This window comes from Mytilus trossulus, chromosome 4 (assembly GCF_036588685.1).
Source record: "Mytilus trossulus isolate FHL-02 chromosome 4, PNRI_Mtr1.1.1.hap1, whole genome shotgun sequence".
Taxonomy (NCBI): domain Eukaryota; kingdom Metazoa; phylum Mollusca; class Bivalvia; order Mytilida; family Mytilidae; genus Mytilus; species Mytilus trossulus.
Window position 1 is genome coordinate 48,395,574 of NC_086376.1, and position 17,176 is coordinate 48,412,749.

Here is a 17,176-nt window from a genome sequence, read left to right on the forward strand (position 1 = left end):
CCGTTTAAACGTCCGTTGGTGAATTTAACATCCAGACTGGCTATCCAATTAACGGATGTATAACAGACACGGCGTAACGGATATAAAACGGAAACGAAACGGACGAGTACCTTACAAAACGGACATTTTATCCGTTGGACGTCGGTCCGTTCAAAGTTTTGAACATGCTCAAAATTTTCCACCGAACTGAACGGACGTCGACGGATAAAACGTACGCTTAACGGACATGCAACGGATATGAACGGACGTCTAATGGACATGAACGGATTGAAAAAAAGTTAGGCGTCCGTTCGAGCTATCCGGTAAGGTGTGACCGAGGCTTGATAAATACAATTTGTAATGTAAAATAAATGTTTATTTTTTTCTAAAATTTTTATACCCTCGAGCCTCCTTATGTTATTATATCTATTTTCATTTAAAATTCTTAAATTATTCATTTATTTTACATTTGTGCAACGGGGACAGATATTATGACATAGTTCACAACCGGGAACAGTTCAACTTCAGTTAGCCAATAGTGGTCGCTATGTGGTTTACCTACATCTTAATGGTAATAGGGCTTACCAATGAAACAAAATGGCTGCCGCTTGTGTTCAAGATGATGGTAATATCTGCGACTGTTTTATCCTTATTATGACAGTTTAAATCTGCTTTCACTGAAAGCTTTTTATCAATTAAGATAAGTCAGATAATGCAATGCAAGCTATATTATAGAACAAGGGCAAAGTTACTATACTGAAGGTCTTAGTTGCCCCTAAAGACACTGACAAAAATGGTCAATGTACATGTATCAACTATAAAAATGTATTGGGATCACCCAGGAACTTATATTCTGTTAGATATGTTACCAGAATCACCCTAATGTAATACTTAATCGATTTTTTCTCATGTAATTAACCTATTTGTTTGACAGTTCAAATTGATGTTGACTTTGGAAAAGAGCAATGTATTTATATCCATAATGATAATCCAATAATGCAATTATAGCATACACCTTATCGCTATTTCCGCTTGACCCGAGAATCTGTTCCGCTTGAACTATTGGCGTCATACAACAATCACTTTTCCATTGTGGCGTCAGATATTTTGAATTATGACCTCAAAATTTTACGGGACCCTGTGTGATGTCCAGTAATGGCGGACAAATAGCGATAAGGTGTATTCTAACATGACGTCCTTCAAACGCTTTGAGTACACACACGTGGTTAAATATGAATATATTGTAAGGGCTGTTCCTATTGAATCCCTACGTCATATGTATTTTAATGAATGAGCTACCCGACGTCATAGAACAATGACGTCAGAATATAAGCATTTTACGGGAAAATACACGCTTGTGAAACCGAAAAATCATCACAACAAGAAAATGTAAACAAATGATGCTAAAATGTGTTATGATAGCCATGTTTGTATACATATGAGACATATAAGTACACTAATCATTTAGATTAATCCAAATTTATCTAAATATATTATTGTAAATAGTTTAAGCATTGATCATCATTTATTTAGTTTGCTCTGTTATTTAACATAAATTTAATAGTGCGTTTATTTACGGTAACTGCAAAAAATTCCATCACCTAGAGCACTTCGATCTAAAACAACTACAGTACTTGTCCTATTAAAATCGAAATAATTCATGGGGGCTTGAATATATTTATATTTTACCACAGGTTGTCCCTTTATGACTATATTTTACCCCTCCCTATCGCTCAGGGTAAAATATTTGTCATAAAGGGCCAACCCATGGTAAAATCACGATATATTCAAGCCCCCATAAATTATTTCTTAATTATAGGATGGGAACAAACTCTCTACATGGTGTTTATACCTGTATAAAAGGATAATGTTGGGACTATGATAGAAAAATAATTATGAAAAAAAAATGGGAAAATTTCCCTGATTTTTCAATATACCATCGAACTGAAATTAAAATCGTTCAAACTTTTTTTTCAGACTTTTTAAAATCCCTGCATTTGCGCAGAAATTTACTTCCTTTTAGTAGATATAGGAAGATGTGGTGTGAGTGCCAATGAGACAACTCTCTTGTTTGGATAAGAGTTTGAATAAAAATATATATTTATCAGAGTGTATAAGACGATGGTCATATATTAGATAAGTCCTTGTTGTCATCGTTGTCCGAAGGCAGTTTGTTTCCGGATAATAACTTTAGTACATGTAGTATCAGTAAATAAAAAGCCATGAAATTTATACACAAAGGTTTATGACCTCAAAAGGAAGGTTTTGATTGATTTTGGGGGATATGGTCCATACAGTTTACATGTAGGTAATAGGAATTAGGGGTCAAAAAAGGGGCCCAAATAAGCATTTTAGTAGTTTCCAGATAATAACTTGTGTGTAAGTGTATGAATCTCTCTGAAATTGTACCACAAGTTTCCATACCACAGAGGGATGGTTAGGATTTACTTTGGGGGTTATGGCTCAACCCATTTAGGAATGGGGGACAATTTCTTCTCATTTCAAATTTCAGAAATTAAGATTTATTTTTTTTTTTTTTGCAAAAAAAGGGAGGGGGGAATTCACAACAGCATAGTGTAATGCACAAAAGCAAAAAATTAAATATAAATTCAAATCATACAACCAATTCTAAGTTCTTTGACTTCAGTTACAATGTATATATCATTATATGGGTCAGAAACCTATTATAAATGTGTCAAATATTTAATTACAATCCAAATTCAGACCGGTATAAAGTGCTAATATTGTGTCCATTTTTGCCCCAACTGTTCAGGGTTGGACCTACAATGTATGCGGTTGTGTCCAACTGGGCTCAGTGAAGCAATTTATTCTTTCTGGGATCAATATTCTTCTGTCAGCTTTGCCATACATGCGTCCCTAATCATTATCATGATCATAAGAATCTGGATTTTGTTAATCATTGTTAATAGCTAGTCTGTTTGCCCAATCCCTACTTCTTTATTTATTTTCTTTTTGAAAAAAAATCTTGTTAAAGTTTACTTGTTATTTTGAAGATGTGGTAGTAAAATAAGTTTGATATTTATATAATCAAATTCTAAGGATGTTTTATTTTGGCTGATAGTGTTCTATGTATATTTCATGGATGGGGAACCACAAAATCAATAAAAATTTGACATGCTAGAACCATTTTATTGTCATAGCCATGACTACATGTACATGTATGTTTCTCATAACTTGAACAGTTGAAAGTACATTTATGACATTAAGAAACATTTACAATTGTATTATTATTAACTAGGTGGTGGTTCAATAGTAGATGAAGGTGAGAAGTACATCTCTCTTGAAGAACTTCAAAATCAACTTCAGTTATCTGGAAATGAAGCATTAACTGTCCAAGTAGACAATGCATCAGGTTATATCATCAAATGCAACGGTTCAGAATCTTCCTGTGATTCAGGACAAGTTATTACTGCAGGTGGAGACTCCACTGTAATAGCATATGCATTGCCAGTGGATTCAAACAGACACTCCGCTTACATTGTTCATGGGTCTGGAGTTGAAGGTACAAATGAGGGTAATCTGGTGACTTTAGATAGTGAGGTTGTTGATTCATCAACTGAAAATGTGTCAGCTAGAGAGTTGGTTTGTAAAGATAACAAAGAGATTGTTGATCAGAATGGTACCTTTGGACTGGATAATAAATCAAATCAAGCAACAAAGAAAACTAACAGTAAAAAAGATGACAAATATCTAGTAGAAACAGCTGTACAAGCTAATGATTATGATATAGAGAGAAGGTCAGGAAAAGTTCCTGCAAGGAGAAGAGTAATCCCATTTAAATTCAGGTCAGTTTAAAAAAAATGGAAAATAGTTGGTCATCATATAGATATAGGAAGATGTGGTGTGAGTGCCAATGAGACAACTCTCCATCCAAATGACAATTTAAAAAATAAACCATTATACATGTAGGTTAAAGTACGGCCTTCAACATGGAGCCTTGGCTCACACCGAACAACAAGCTATAAAGGGCCCTAAAATTACTAGTGTAAAACCATTCAAACGGGAAAACCAACGGTCTAATCTATATAAATATATATAAGTTACTTGGACTTTATCTATTTACCAGTAAGTCCAAATTACTGAAGATGACCTACAAATTTGATATTTTTTGTATGATGATACATGTAGATCCATTATATCCAAAAAATCCCAAAAGCTATTTAGAGCAAGCTTGATATCAATCTAGAAACGCTTTGGATTTAGCTTATCACCGTACTTGCCAACTGTCACTATTTTGGAGCTCCCAAATTGAAATTTTGACCAAGTAATTTTGTGTACAATTTTAAATAAAACATATAATTTTACAATGACTGTAAGCTTATATTAAAAGCTAAAAAGGTAAGAAGAAGCCAAAAAACAACATTAAAATGTATTTGAAGGTCCCCTTGACAGCCATCTGCACGCAAAACCCCCATTGGCATTTTGAAAAGTTGGCAGGTTATATTTATCACTTAAAAACATCCTTTAGATTATTCTTATTTCTAATTGCCTTTGCTTGATTTTCCTGATAATAAGTGATATGATAATTACCAATTACAATCATGGTCATGTTTATGGTGAACATTTTTATTTACTTGTACATGTACACCTAAAGGTTTTAGATCTGTGCCAAATAAATATTTGTTTATATCAGAATTTATCTATAATGTATATTATGATTTGACTAAATAAAAATTATGAAATTTAGTTGTATGCAAATAGTCAGATAATATGTACAGTCAAACATGTAAATGTAAATGTATACAGAAAAATATAAAAATTAAACTTGTTTATATTGATGGATATATTTGTTTGTTGCAAAAAAATAAGATGTGGTATGATGACTAACTAGACAATTGCAACTATCCACCAAATTTCCAATGAAATGGATGTAAGCACTTGTAGGCCACTGTACAAGAAAGGTGTTGGCTATAGAAAAGGATCAAAAATATGAAACACTCAAATGTATATATATACTGTGGATTCATTATGATACGTTGGATACCAATTTTTCGCAGGTTTCATGGATACAGGTCGGCTAGGTGAACCACAAATTTAATTGTTCAACGAATTATAAATTTTATATAGGCTTTGTTTGCAGAGATTGGCAAAAACACAAAATCAAATATCCATGGAAATGTAAGTTTTCCTCAATCCCCAAAACTTGATACTCACAAAAAAAAACAAATCCACAGTAGTCAATAGAGCTATGTTCAACACCTGTAGATTTATCATAGAACCCTTCAATACTTATAATTGTAGATGATTTATGGTTCTGAAAATGAGTAGTTGTTTCCTATGTTAAAACTTCATACATTATATATTCATAAACGATATTAGAATAAGCTGAAAAACTTCTGTGAGTTTGAAGACCATAAATATTCTGTTCTTGTTTTTTCTTAGGAAACATGATCCATGTTTGTCTTACAATGTAATCATAGATTCACACTACTGTCTCAGCAATATCTTTTTCAGTGGCATGAAAATGAAGAATGATTTCATATTTTCAGAGATTATAAGAATCCTGACTTAGTCAAGGAAGAGGGAAATGAAAGTGATTCTGATTATGATCCAGACATTATTGAGGAATCTTCTTTGAAGAGAAAAAGACCAGTGGCTCGTAAGTCAACTACTCCTGGTAGTGGAAAAAGAGGTAAAACACTTATTTAAATAATCATTCAATTTTTCAATTAAACCCTGCTATACATACAGCTAACGGCAGATAAAGATATATGTGTGGTTCCAGTTACCCGACCGACCCTAGTTCAAACCCTGATCTAAAAAATAAATTTTCAAACCAATAAATTTTGAGGATTGTGAACTTTAATAACAACCAAAACACATGTACATGTAAAATGGCAAACTTCAATGTATAATACCAGAATCAATTTTGGTAAGCATACGATTTTTCCGGATTTTGACAAACCTGAATAAAAAAAAAAAAAATAATTCTGACCCTATTTTTTAGAAGGATGTAACTGGAGCTACACATATATTTTCATTTGCCTAAGCCAAATTTACACCAAAATTGTCAGCAATCAACCTTGGGTTCACTCATTTACAAAAAAAAATGCAAAAAAATGATATAGCCCAATTGCATAACTGATGGTACTTTATTTAAAAAAAAAAAAAAAACATGAAAAAGTTATATCACTTAAATCATGTAACTATACAAATCCTTGCTTAAATATATAATAAGTATTTGCAATGGTCCACTAGACATGTATATACCTATAGTCTTGCTGACCAATGGTGCCTTGAAATGGTCCACTAGACATGTATATACCTATAGTCTTGCTGACCAATGGTGCCTTGAAATGGTCCACTAGACATGTATAGGTCTATAGTCTTGCTGACTAATGGTGCCTTGAATACACTAAAACTCCTTCTGGCATATCTAGCAGATCAGAAAAATAAATAATTTAAAAGTGACATGTGGCATTGTTTATAAAATGTCGATGTGACACAATTTTCAGTTGTCCCTTACATTTAAGGCACACATTATACATGTTATATCTGTATCTAAATGTTTTATACTTTTCCTACAGGGAGACCTAGAAAATCAGCATCAAATGAAGTTGTCATTCTTATTCAATCCTCAGGTATTTATAAATAGTTATTACGTTATTATAAACCTGATACAATGTAAATAGATATTAAAAAGTTATGTGTTGTGATTAAAGACAACTGAGGACTGTAAAGGTAATTGTTTTAGAAATGTGAAGAAAAGTTTATTTGAGGAGAAAAATATTATTGTGTACAGTATTAAAAGGCAAAATTTTAGTAACTTTTTTCAAACATCAATAATTATATACAGCATTTGAAACCAGTACAGCAAGAAACGTGTTTTGAGAAACAATTAACATTTCAAAATCTATAAAGGTAAAAAATATTTGGTGGTGCAAATAAATATATCAATTAAAAACAAAAAACATAACTATCATACAAAGTATTCTTACATGTCAGCACATGTAGGTCATATTTTATAGAAAACATGATTTAACATGTTTAAAGTGTAATTATATATGTTTTCTGATTATTTTATGTACAGTTTTTACATTTTCATCTCTATTTGACTAATATTCAACCAATGTCTAGAAATGTTCATGTCAACTACTTTTGTTTGTAATTTGATTAAGTAAAGAGGAGAGTTTTAATTGTTGCTTCTGTTAGTTGTTACCATTTGAAGGTATTTTAATTTCAATTACTATTTCTATATTAACCTTGTTTCAAAATTCCAATAAGGAACATATATTACATTATTGTAATAATAAACCAATTCACAATTTTTATATTATACTTGTAGGGCTCTATGGGTGGAATTTTACTGATTATTGTTGTATCTTTAATTGAGCATTTGAAATCAACCTGTTATATATTGTACATATGTAGATTTTGGAAAAAAAAGTTTGAAATGTATGTTTTTCAATACGGTAGTCAGTCTTATTCTCTAGTTAAATATATCATAGATATAGGAGACATTGCTAATTTATGTACTTGTACTTGTTACTTTAACAGGTATAATGGGAAAAAACATGGCAATTTGCATATAATATTGAAATTACATTTTTTAAACAAAAAAGACAAAATCTTGAAACTTAAGATATGGATGGTTTTAAAATTGTACTCTGTAATAAGCATGCAAAGTACATTTGCCATATATAAAACTGTACAGTAAAAATTTATAAAAAAGATTCAAACGTCAGTAACTTTGAGAGTGTGATTTTTGTTGTTGTTGATAGGCTTTGATATATATGGATATCAGTTGTTTTTGGTTAGGGTAAACCAGGAATGTTAGTTGTAAAACCAGATACAAAAAAGTTCATAAATACAAGTCTCCAGAAAGAAACAATTATCTTAATTATTCTGATATGCATGAATGTTCATGCCATAAACAAATAAAATCTAAGAAGAATAATTTAAAATCAAAATTCAGATAACAATATAAATACCAGAGTAGTAAGAAATAAAAGCTTTCTTTTACCTTTTGTTTATTTTTCTAACTTATTTAATGTTTAAGTTCTTGATCTGTTTATCTTGTAAATGTTCTGGGTCATTTCTATCACAGAAAATAACTTTGCAGAGAAGCTTTGAAATATCTATATGGTCTACACATGGTCAATCATCTAATCATTTACCGTATAGCGGGTTATTTTCACGGGTGTAAAATTTCGCGATTTTCATTGAACAAGGTATACGAAATATTTTGGCGGATTAAAAACTTTTATTAATACCTTTGTATGTACACTTTTAATTTGGCGGAATTTTTTTTGGCGATTAAGTTCTGTCCGCGAAAATTTGCACCCCGCGAAAATAACCCGCTATACGGTATTTCATTAAGGTATTTTTGTTGGTGTGTTTTTTATCTGATTTTCTTCACTGGTGTCATAGCATACATTGTACATTGGTGACTTCATTGACAGTACATGTACATTTGGTGTGTTCATGATGCCTACAGTAAATAAACAACATGAGTTTTGTAGCAAATGGGATAGTTGTTAAAATTAAGTTTGTTTACAATCTTTCAGGTTTAGGCAATTCAACAAGTCAGATTGTACCATTAGAGTCTTTAAATGAAACTGTTCAACAGACTATTTCAACAGCTATAGCCAATCAGGAAGCCAAAAGTAATGCTGAAAAAGAGATAACAGAAACCAAAAATAGTGAGAACCAGGATCAAACTGAAGAGCAAGTGGTGAAGAGAAGGGAAAAGATCAGAGGTGTAGGAAAAGATTTCAAGTGTGATAGTTGTCGTAAGACCTTTTCTTCCAAAGGTAGCTAGCTATATATATTAAAATATTATATACATCAGAAAAAAATCTTAGACCTACATCATGTAGATGATGACTTTTGTAAAAATGTGTAAAAAATTAAAATGCAGATCTGACAGTTTTTCTCTGCAAATAATTTATTAACCAGATTTGAAAATGCATCATTAGCATATTTGTTGCCTACTTCAGTCTTGGTTCAACAGGTCCTGTGCTCAACATTACTGTTTGTCCCATTGTCAGGGACAATTGAACATACGTGTCAGGCAGACAAAATTACCATATTCGTTGTCTACTTCATTCTTGGATGAATATCCCCTGATGCCCTCTGAATAACTCAAAATCTAATAATAAAATATATATGAAAATACAACAAACAAGGTAGTTCATCATAAAGTTTTATTGGCATCAACATGAAAATTAGTTCTCATCTTCATTGAAAACTTTATCAAAGTTTACAATTTCTTAACCTTATTTAATTTCATTTCTAGGAAATCTGAAAACTCATGAAAAAATCCATGAAGATGAAAAACCATTTAAATGTGATTTTAATGGATGTGGGAAATCCTTTAGAAGTAATGAAAGTTTGAGAAGACACAGATTATCTCATATGGGTTTGTTTATATGAATATCATGGATAAGTAATGGCCATGCAAATAAATAGTATTTCTCACTATCCATTCTTAATTGTATTACATTTAAAAAAAAAAGGTGGATTTGGGGTTCATCTGTTTCTGACTTGGTGATACAGTGGGCAACTTGCAAACAAAAAACAAAGTTACTAAGGAGGAGTCTGTGCAATGCCAGGCGGTGATGTGGAAGTGAGAGGTGAAACGTACAGGTTTCAGTACTGCTTGGAGAGGAAGTAAAGAATCAGATCTACTCTAACATTGTTAAATAGATTTTCCAGCCACTTTATAAATGTCAAATGAAAGTATACATTGTGTATAGAAAAAAATAATAAAATCCACATAAGCATCCCTAGATTTGCCTTACGTGACAAGGTAACACTACAACTATTGAAGATATATTTATATATAGCGGATGTGGTCGAATGGTCTATAGTGCTTGACATGAGGCTAAGCGATTGGTGCTATAGTGTATCAAAGGTGTGAGTTCAAATTCAGTTTAGGGAAAACAGTTTGTCAGCATAAAAATCAAAGGAGTATGTTTGATAAGGTCCTAAAATGGCCCCCTTTTTTAGCGTAAATTTCAAATTCATATTTATTGACCAATGTCACGATAAATTATAGCTAATACATTGACTACATCGAATATAAGCCATTTTGTTCAAAATTTTACGTTTCTGCGTTTCATAATGACGTCACAAGTTGTACTCAAATTGATTTTTCACGAAAAATCAATGAAAATGGGTAAATTTCCATACATTTTTGGACAGGGAACATAGAGCGCAAATGTCGACAACAAAGATCTTTTAAAGGAATGTGTGTGAAGACATTTCATATGTCTTATTTGAATATTTAGCTTGTCGACACTTGAGCTCTATGCTTCCTGGTTCTTTATTTGGTTGAAATCTAGCTGATTTTGTTAAATTTCACCAAAATCTCTTATCTTGACCTTTTTGGGATGAAAAAATCAACGTGTTAGAATTAAACTTTGACAAAAAAAAGTTCTGTTCATTTTTCTCTCATGTCTTCAAGGCAACTTACAATATTTATTGTCTTGTAACTATCAACTTTATAATTGGGGCCATATTCGAACATACAACACTTGGGTTATTTTTCAGATTTTTTATGTCACTTACTACTTTCCACTACCAACTATAAATGTATCATGGCCTTCCACCATTAAAGTTATAATAAAAATATCTCCTCTTAAAGATTTTGATATTGCTTGTTGCAGAAATAGTTGAGTGAATGGATTAAAATAGACCAGCATAATTGAGATCATCGTGTTGAATAAATGAAAATATCTTATATGTCACTTTATTTAACACTCATATCTTTACTTCAGGTATCAAACCATTTGAATGTTCTATCTGCAAAAATAAATTTGCCAGTAATGTAAGCCTTCAGGAACATATATCTAGGCATACAGATGAGAAACCACACCAGTGCCACATCTGTGAGAAGAATTTCCGTCAAGTCAGCTGTTTACGTCGGCACCTCTTCACACATTCTTCAGAACTGCCATTTTCCTGCCATGTGTGTGGACGCAAATTCTCACAGAATGTTTATCTGAGATCACATATGAAAGTTCATACTGGTATGTAATTTCATGATACACATTTAGTCTTTTTGAAATGTTATAATTTGCTAAAAGGGCACTAGCTATGGGATAAAAAATCTAATGCATCATTATTATTTTTTTAATCATTAATGAAAGTGAAATAGTGAAACGATAATTTTGCTTTTAGCAGACAGTATGGTTTTATTTCATGTAATTAAGCTAAGAAACATAGATAATGAATTATTCACCTGCAAGTGAGTAATTCGACCTCATTGAATCTATATTCATGTGAAATTCAATTTAATCCCTTAGCTAGAGATGGATAATGCATATGTTGTGCTAGTTCAGTTATTTAAAGGAAAATAATGTCAACATTGAAAGTGAAATAAAGGTAAATCATTTGATTGCAATTCGATCCACAAAATAACATTCTTATACAGGATAAAACAATGATTAACATATATTTTTAATCTATAATATGAAATTAAACTGACCAAGAAAAATCCAATTCCACGGTTCCACTTTCAATTTATATTTTTTTTGTGTTAATATTGCTTATATGACCATCAGAGATCTTCGTAGGTCAACTCTATAGTTAATTAGATGCAAGAACTAAAATACAGACAAATCAAAGCTACATATTATCAAGTCCATGCCCTGTAAATTATTTATTTTAGACTTTTTATGTAATTTATGATTTGGATAAATGTTTTATCATTTGATTTTGCCATGTGATTAGGGACTTTCCGATTGAATTTACCTCAGAGTTCAGTATTTTTGTGATTTTACTTTTTACATGCATGACATGGTAATAAATCGAATATGAGAATTTAAGTCAAATTGATGAACATAAATTTAAGAAATAATTCATGGAAGCCATAGATTGTTGGAAATTTACACATGGCCTGGGCTGTGATATTTGAACTTTATCCTGAGCGTTAGCAAGGGATAAAGTTAACGAATATCACAGCCCAGGCCATGTGTAAATTTCCAAAAATCTATGGCTTCCATGAATTATTTCCATTCTAATAGGTCAAACATGGTCATTAAAAAACTGAAGCAAGGGTGGGTATGCTGTGTGTGTGGCTGTTCTTTTTTTTACTCCCTGTTAGATAAAACTGAAATATCTTTATAAATATGTAGCTTGCGTAGGTTATTTCGTGAATAACTGCTAGAAAAAAACTTTTTAATTTTTTAAATTCTCAAACCCAACATTTGCCATTGTTAATTCACATGTCTTTCTCGTAAGCTTCCGTCAAATCCAAAGTTAAATTTTGTAACTAAGGAGACGCCATGTTGACTTGCTGAAATGAGTAAATATGTGAATAATGCAATAGAAAAAAAATTAAAACAAAACCTACCTCAAAAATCAGTTTATATACAATATCATACAAATTCTGATGATTCACGTAACAGCAGACTTTCGCAGAATTTAATTTTTGTTTTGTTGATTTCTCCAAGCTCTTGTGCATTACTTCTTTTTATTATGCATACGAATAAGAATAAGTTATTTTGTCTTTTTTTAATTGCAATTTTTAAAGCAATAAAATCAGCAAATGGTTTGCAAATAGGTTCCAATACATATTGAATTATGTGGGAAGTATATTGTAACAGCCATTATTTTGTATATCTCTGAGTCTGCGCTAAGTATATGTTATCGAGTATTTTATCACTGTGTTGTTTACAAAGCTAAAGAAGCACGTCATATAAGAATTGACAGATATTGCACCTTTAAGCAGCTACTCTTCTTTTCTCAGAAATATTAATGTGTTAATTTTGATTGTTGAATTGATTTAGTAATTATTAAGACCAAAAAATAGACACCTTAGGCTTATCATGCTTAACAGAAGGAAAGTAACAAATATTTGATAGGACAAAATATTCCAAATAATTTGGTTTCTATCAATTGAATACAAAAGAAAAATTCTAGAAAAAATTTCTTTTTCATAAGATAAATTCATTTTACAGTTTGTGGATACACAGTTTTTAACTGAGACTTATTTTTGATATAATAGTTCAGTTATAAGTTTTTTGACCTACGAAACCAGAGATTTTATGACACTGAAGCGAACAAAAGTTTGAAAGTTTTTAGATTAGATATCTAATGTTTAAAGTGTGACGCCAGAACAGGACATATGATCATGAAGTCATACTGGTATGTGCAAAAGATTATAGATGTTTCACAGAATTTTTAATGTAACACAGTTACAGGCTTGACCAAAAGAGAAATAGGATGAATTATCAAAACAAATATAAGATTTTTGTTCTGTTTAACTTTTTGTTTATTAATCATTGCGTGTTTCTTAGGATCATGAAGAAAAACCACATTTCAATATTTCAACCCTCACCCTAAAAACATTATGTCTAGCATGATATTTTGTATTTCAGGAGAAAGACCCTTTAAATGTACAGAGTGTGGAAAAGCATTTGCTCATCAGTCTGATCTAACACGGCATAAAATTGTTCACACTGGTAATTATAATCTTACATGACAAACAATATACTGATATACATGTACATGTAGGTTTGTCCAGTTTATGTACATCCTATTAACCTATACCATTGTTATTACACCCATGAAGGCAGAATTAAGTATAATTTACAATAACCAAAAACTACCATAGCAAAATATGGTATAATTTATTTAAACCATGGTTTATTTTTAGCAACTGTGCCATTAACATTGACCTTGACATAATTATACCATAGTTTTATTTTGTAATAACAATTTAGATTCTTTTTGAAATATTTGTTCGGCCCTGAAAAGAGCCATTTCAGCAAAAGCTGTTTTCTAACACATCATCGGCTTTTATCTCCTATTTCTGCCTTGGCAAAATTATTTCTTTATGTTGACTTCTCCTGACATGCATCCTTGCTGCTCTACAAAATTTTTAATTTGCGTACATCGATTCTCTTAATTGTCAACTTTCAACATCTTTTGTTTCTTTCCTTCCCTCTATAAAAGAAATTACTAGCCTGGAAAAATATTGTTTTTATTCTAAAGGTAAAATTAATTACATTTACTATTAGGCCTGATAAAAAAAGTATGTTTAGGGTGGCATGGTAAAATGTAAATGTAGGTTGGAAATAGATAAGATTAGACTGCAGCTGACAACTTAACATGAATTTTCTTACTTAAAAAAAATGTCACGGAGGACCATAATAATTAGATAGGGTCAATTTACAAAGCATTTTTCTTAATCTATAAATAAACTTTCAATTATGGTTTTGGCTTTTCATATAAATTAAAAAAAGATATGAGTTTTTCAAAATCTTAAAGATAAGAAGTATAAACATTTTTGACTTAATATTGTTGATTGATGAAACAAATAGTCACCATTTACAGCCAAACAATTTCATTTTCAACTGTGAACGGTCAATGCAGTTTAGGCTAAAATCTCCAATGCAGCATAATTATAGTCCGACAAATAACATTCTATAAACTGTCATTCCTAAAACTGTCCTTGTGAAATTATTTTCCTGTTTGCTATAATCCGTGAGTCTGTAATCATAGCTGTCAGGAATTGAATCTTTTCCTATATATCTAAATCTTCACATATTTGTGTCCAGGTAATGTCGTCTTCTTCATGGCACACATATAACAATCATCTTATTCTTTCTACATTATCATATTTTGTTGTAAATGTGGGCTGGGTTTGTATGTTAAGCGAAAACCAAGGATATATTTTTACTGAATCTTATCAAATTATTTTTAATGCATAAAAAAAAAATTCATGCAAAATATTTTGATTTTTAAAAGTTATGGTATACATATAGCAATATAGCAATAAAGCAACTATAGCATGTGGAAACATTTAAAATGAAATGATAAATGGCATACATGTACAAATGTGATATGACTTATGCATATATATCTCAACATTTTTTTCAAATATTGTTTAAATCTGCATATTAATGAACAATCCACTGGATTCAAAACACTTCATATGGTCTTCAATTTTATTAAACATATCTACATGTTAGCCTTCAAGACAGGTGTCATCAGGACAAATTTATATAAAAATCTTGTACTGATGTACACAAAGTGGTACATCTAAATGTGATGTTAAAAACAATAATGGTCATATAAGTAGTTAATCTTAATGATATTTATAGTCATTATGCCAAGATATCTGTACTCATTGAGAGCTTGATATTGCATACCAGTAATCAAATTTGAGCTACAAGATCTAGATCTCTTTAAACATACAAAGATGATAAACGTCTTTTTGAAAGCTCTTAATTTTGACATCTAACGTTTCCAGAAAATTGCAACCACACACATAATTTTGTTACTTTTGATTTGGAAATTCAATAAGGTTATCATTGATATTTTTCTCTAGAAGATACATCTTGTAGTTTTATTCCAGCATTTAAACCTTAAGAATAAGAAAAATGTATCTGAAAAGTTTGGTAAAGACAATAGGTAATTTAGAAGTATATATCTTGAATAATTAAGCAATTAATTATGTATTATATACAACAATTAAATAAGTTTCTGCATTTTTTTTGTGACCTGACTCATATTGTGTTCTTTTGTAGGCCGTAAACCTTATGCCTGTGAAGTTTGTAATGCCAAATTTAGTGATCCGTCAAGTAAAAGGAGACATGAGAAAGAACATGTAGGAGCAAAGCCATATGTTTGTCAGTTGTGCTTCGAGTCATTCAAACGTGGGGGACAACTAAAAACTCATCTAAGTAGGAAACACACAAATCAGAAAGAAGAAGTTCAAGTCATTCAGAAAGATGGATTATTACAATTCATATACAAGGATGGAAATTGTCAAACTATTCCTGTGTCACAAGCTGACAACTTCGAACAAGTTAAAGATAAGAAAATAGTCAAATTAATTAAAGACTTGAACAATAAAATGGTCCAACATGTTCATATAGGCCTTCCACAAGAAGCTGAAATGGATTCAAATATAGAGGAATTAGCAGCCATTGAAACAGTTGTCATGGAAACTGAACATGAAAACAGTGATGGTCTAATGCAAAATATTTCAGGAATGACAAATGATAGAAGTAAAAATATTAAAGTTGAGACTAAAAATAGTGATGATGAAACAGTGATTACTATTGCTGAAGTTCAGGATTTTCAGGAAGTTTCAGGGTCAGAGGTGCCAGTAGAATATTTACAAATTATAAATGGTGTTATTCCAGAATCTGAAAACCAGGAAATTATTGTTTTTCCTTACAATCAAGGGGAGGTAATTCAGTCTGAATCAATTACTACAGAGGAGGTCTGTGTGATTGGCAAGGACATTTCTGAACAAGAAAGGAATGACTCTATCGTAGAGGCCACAGCTGATGATGACACTCAGGGAGTTGATTATGTTGCAAACCCAGATTTCAATAGTCAACAGTATTATAACTGGTTATCAAGCTTTACAGAACTATGTAAAGTAATGCCAATGCCTTTAGATCTGTCTTTATTTCAGAAAATTAACCAGGTACACAAAACATTATCAGATGTCATGGCAACACCATCAGGAGTTGTGGCTGACAAAGAAAATTTTAAGATTCTCATGAATATATCTCAGGAATTGAATAGTATTATTAATGAACATTTGTTCCATGTGATGCAAAATTTAGACACTGAAAAATGATAGCAAAAATAATATTTTTAAAGCGAGAATCTAAGATTTTCAGTTTTGCATAAATTTATTATTTATTTTTTTATGGTTACAATTGTATTTATTGCAGTTTCTATGATTATATCAATAAATTTTAAACAAGCACATATAGCCACAATTGAATTTTAGATACATACTGTATTACATAGTAGTACACAGCTACTTTTGCATAGGTTCTATTTCTGTACTAAAAAAATGCAGTACTGGAAAATTTACTTTTAAAATTTAGTACTATTTCTTTACTTTAAAACTGTTGTAATATTTAGGTACTTGTATTTTACAGTACATCATTTGTACTAAATATTTTGGTACAGAAATAATACAATATATATTCCATGTTTGAAATAGAAAAACTTTCAAAATACTGAAAATGTAACAGTAGTAACCAAAAATCTGTAGTACCTAAATTTCAAGTACAAAATAAAGTACTGTAAAATACAGGTACCTAAATATTACAATAATTTTAGAGTAACAAAATAGTACATGTACTGAATATTAAAAGTAGATTTCCAGTACTACAAATTTTTAGTACAGAAATAGTACGGATGGTTTCCGGTAGATAATAGAAAGCAATAAAATTTTAACACAACGTTTATAACCACA

At 30.9% G+C, this 17,176-nt stretch overlaps 1 protein-coding gene across 1 annotated transcript; it reads left to right on the top strand.

Moving 5' to 3' along the window:
• Positions 1-493: 493 nt before the first annotated feature.
• LOC134715426 (zinc finger and BTB domain-containing protein 24-like) lies at positions 494-16,680 on the top strand. Its single transcript, XM_063577596.1, has 9 exons — positions 494-604; positions 3,239-3,785; positions 5,490-5,632; positions 6,528-6,581; positions 8,508-8,753; positions 9,239-9,361; positions 10,722-10,973; positions 13,326-13,409; positions 15,480-16,680. The coding sequence occupies exons 1-9, from the start codon at positions 577-579 to the stop codon at positions 16,544-16,546; spliced, it is 2,544 nt and encodes an 847-aa protein (XP_063433666.1). The 5' UTR covers positions 494-576; the 3' UTR covers positions 16,547-16,680.
• The last annotated feature ends 496 nt before the right edge of the window (positions 16,681-17,176 follow it).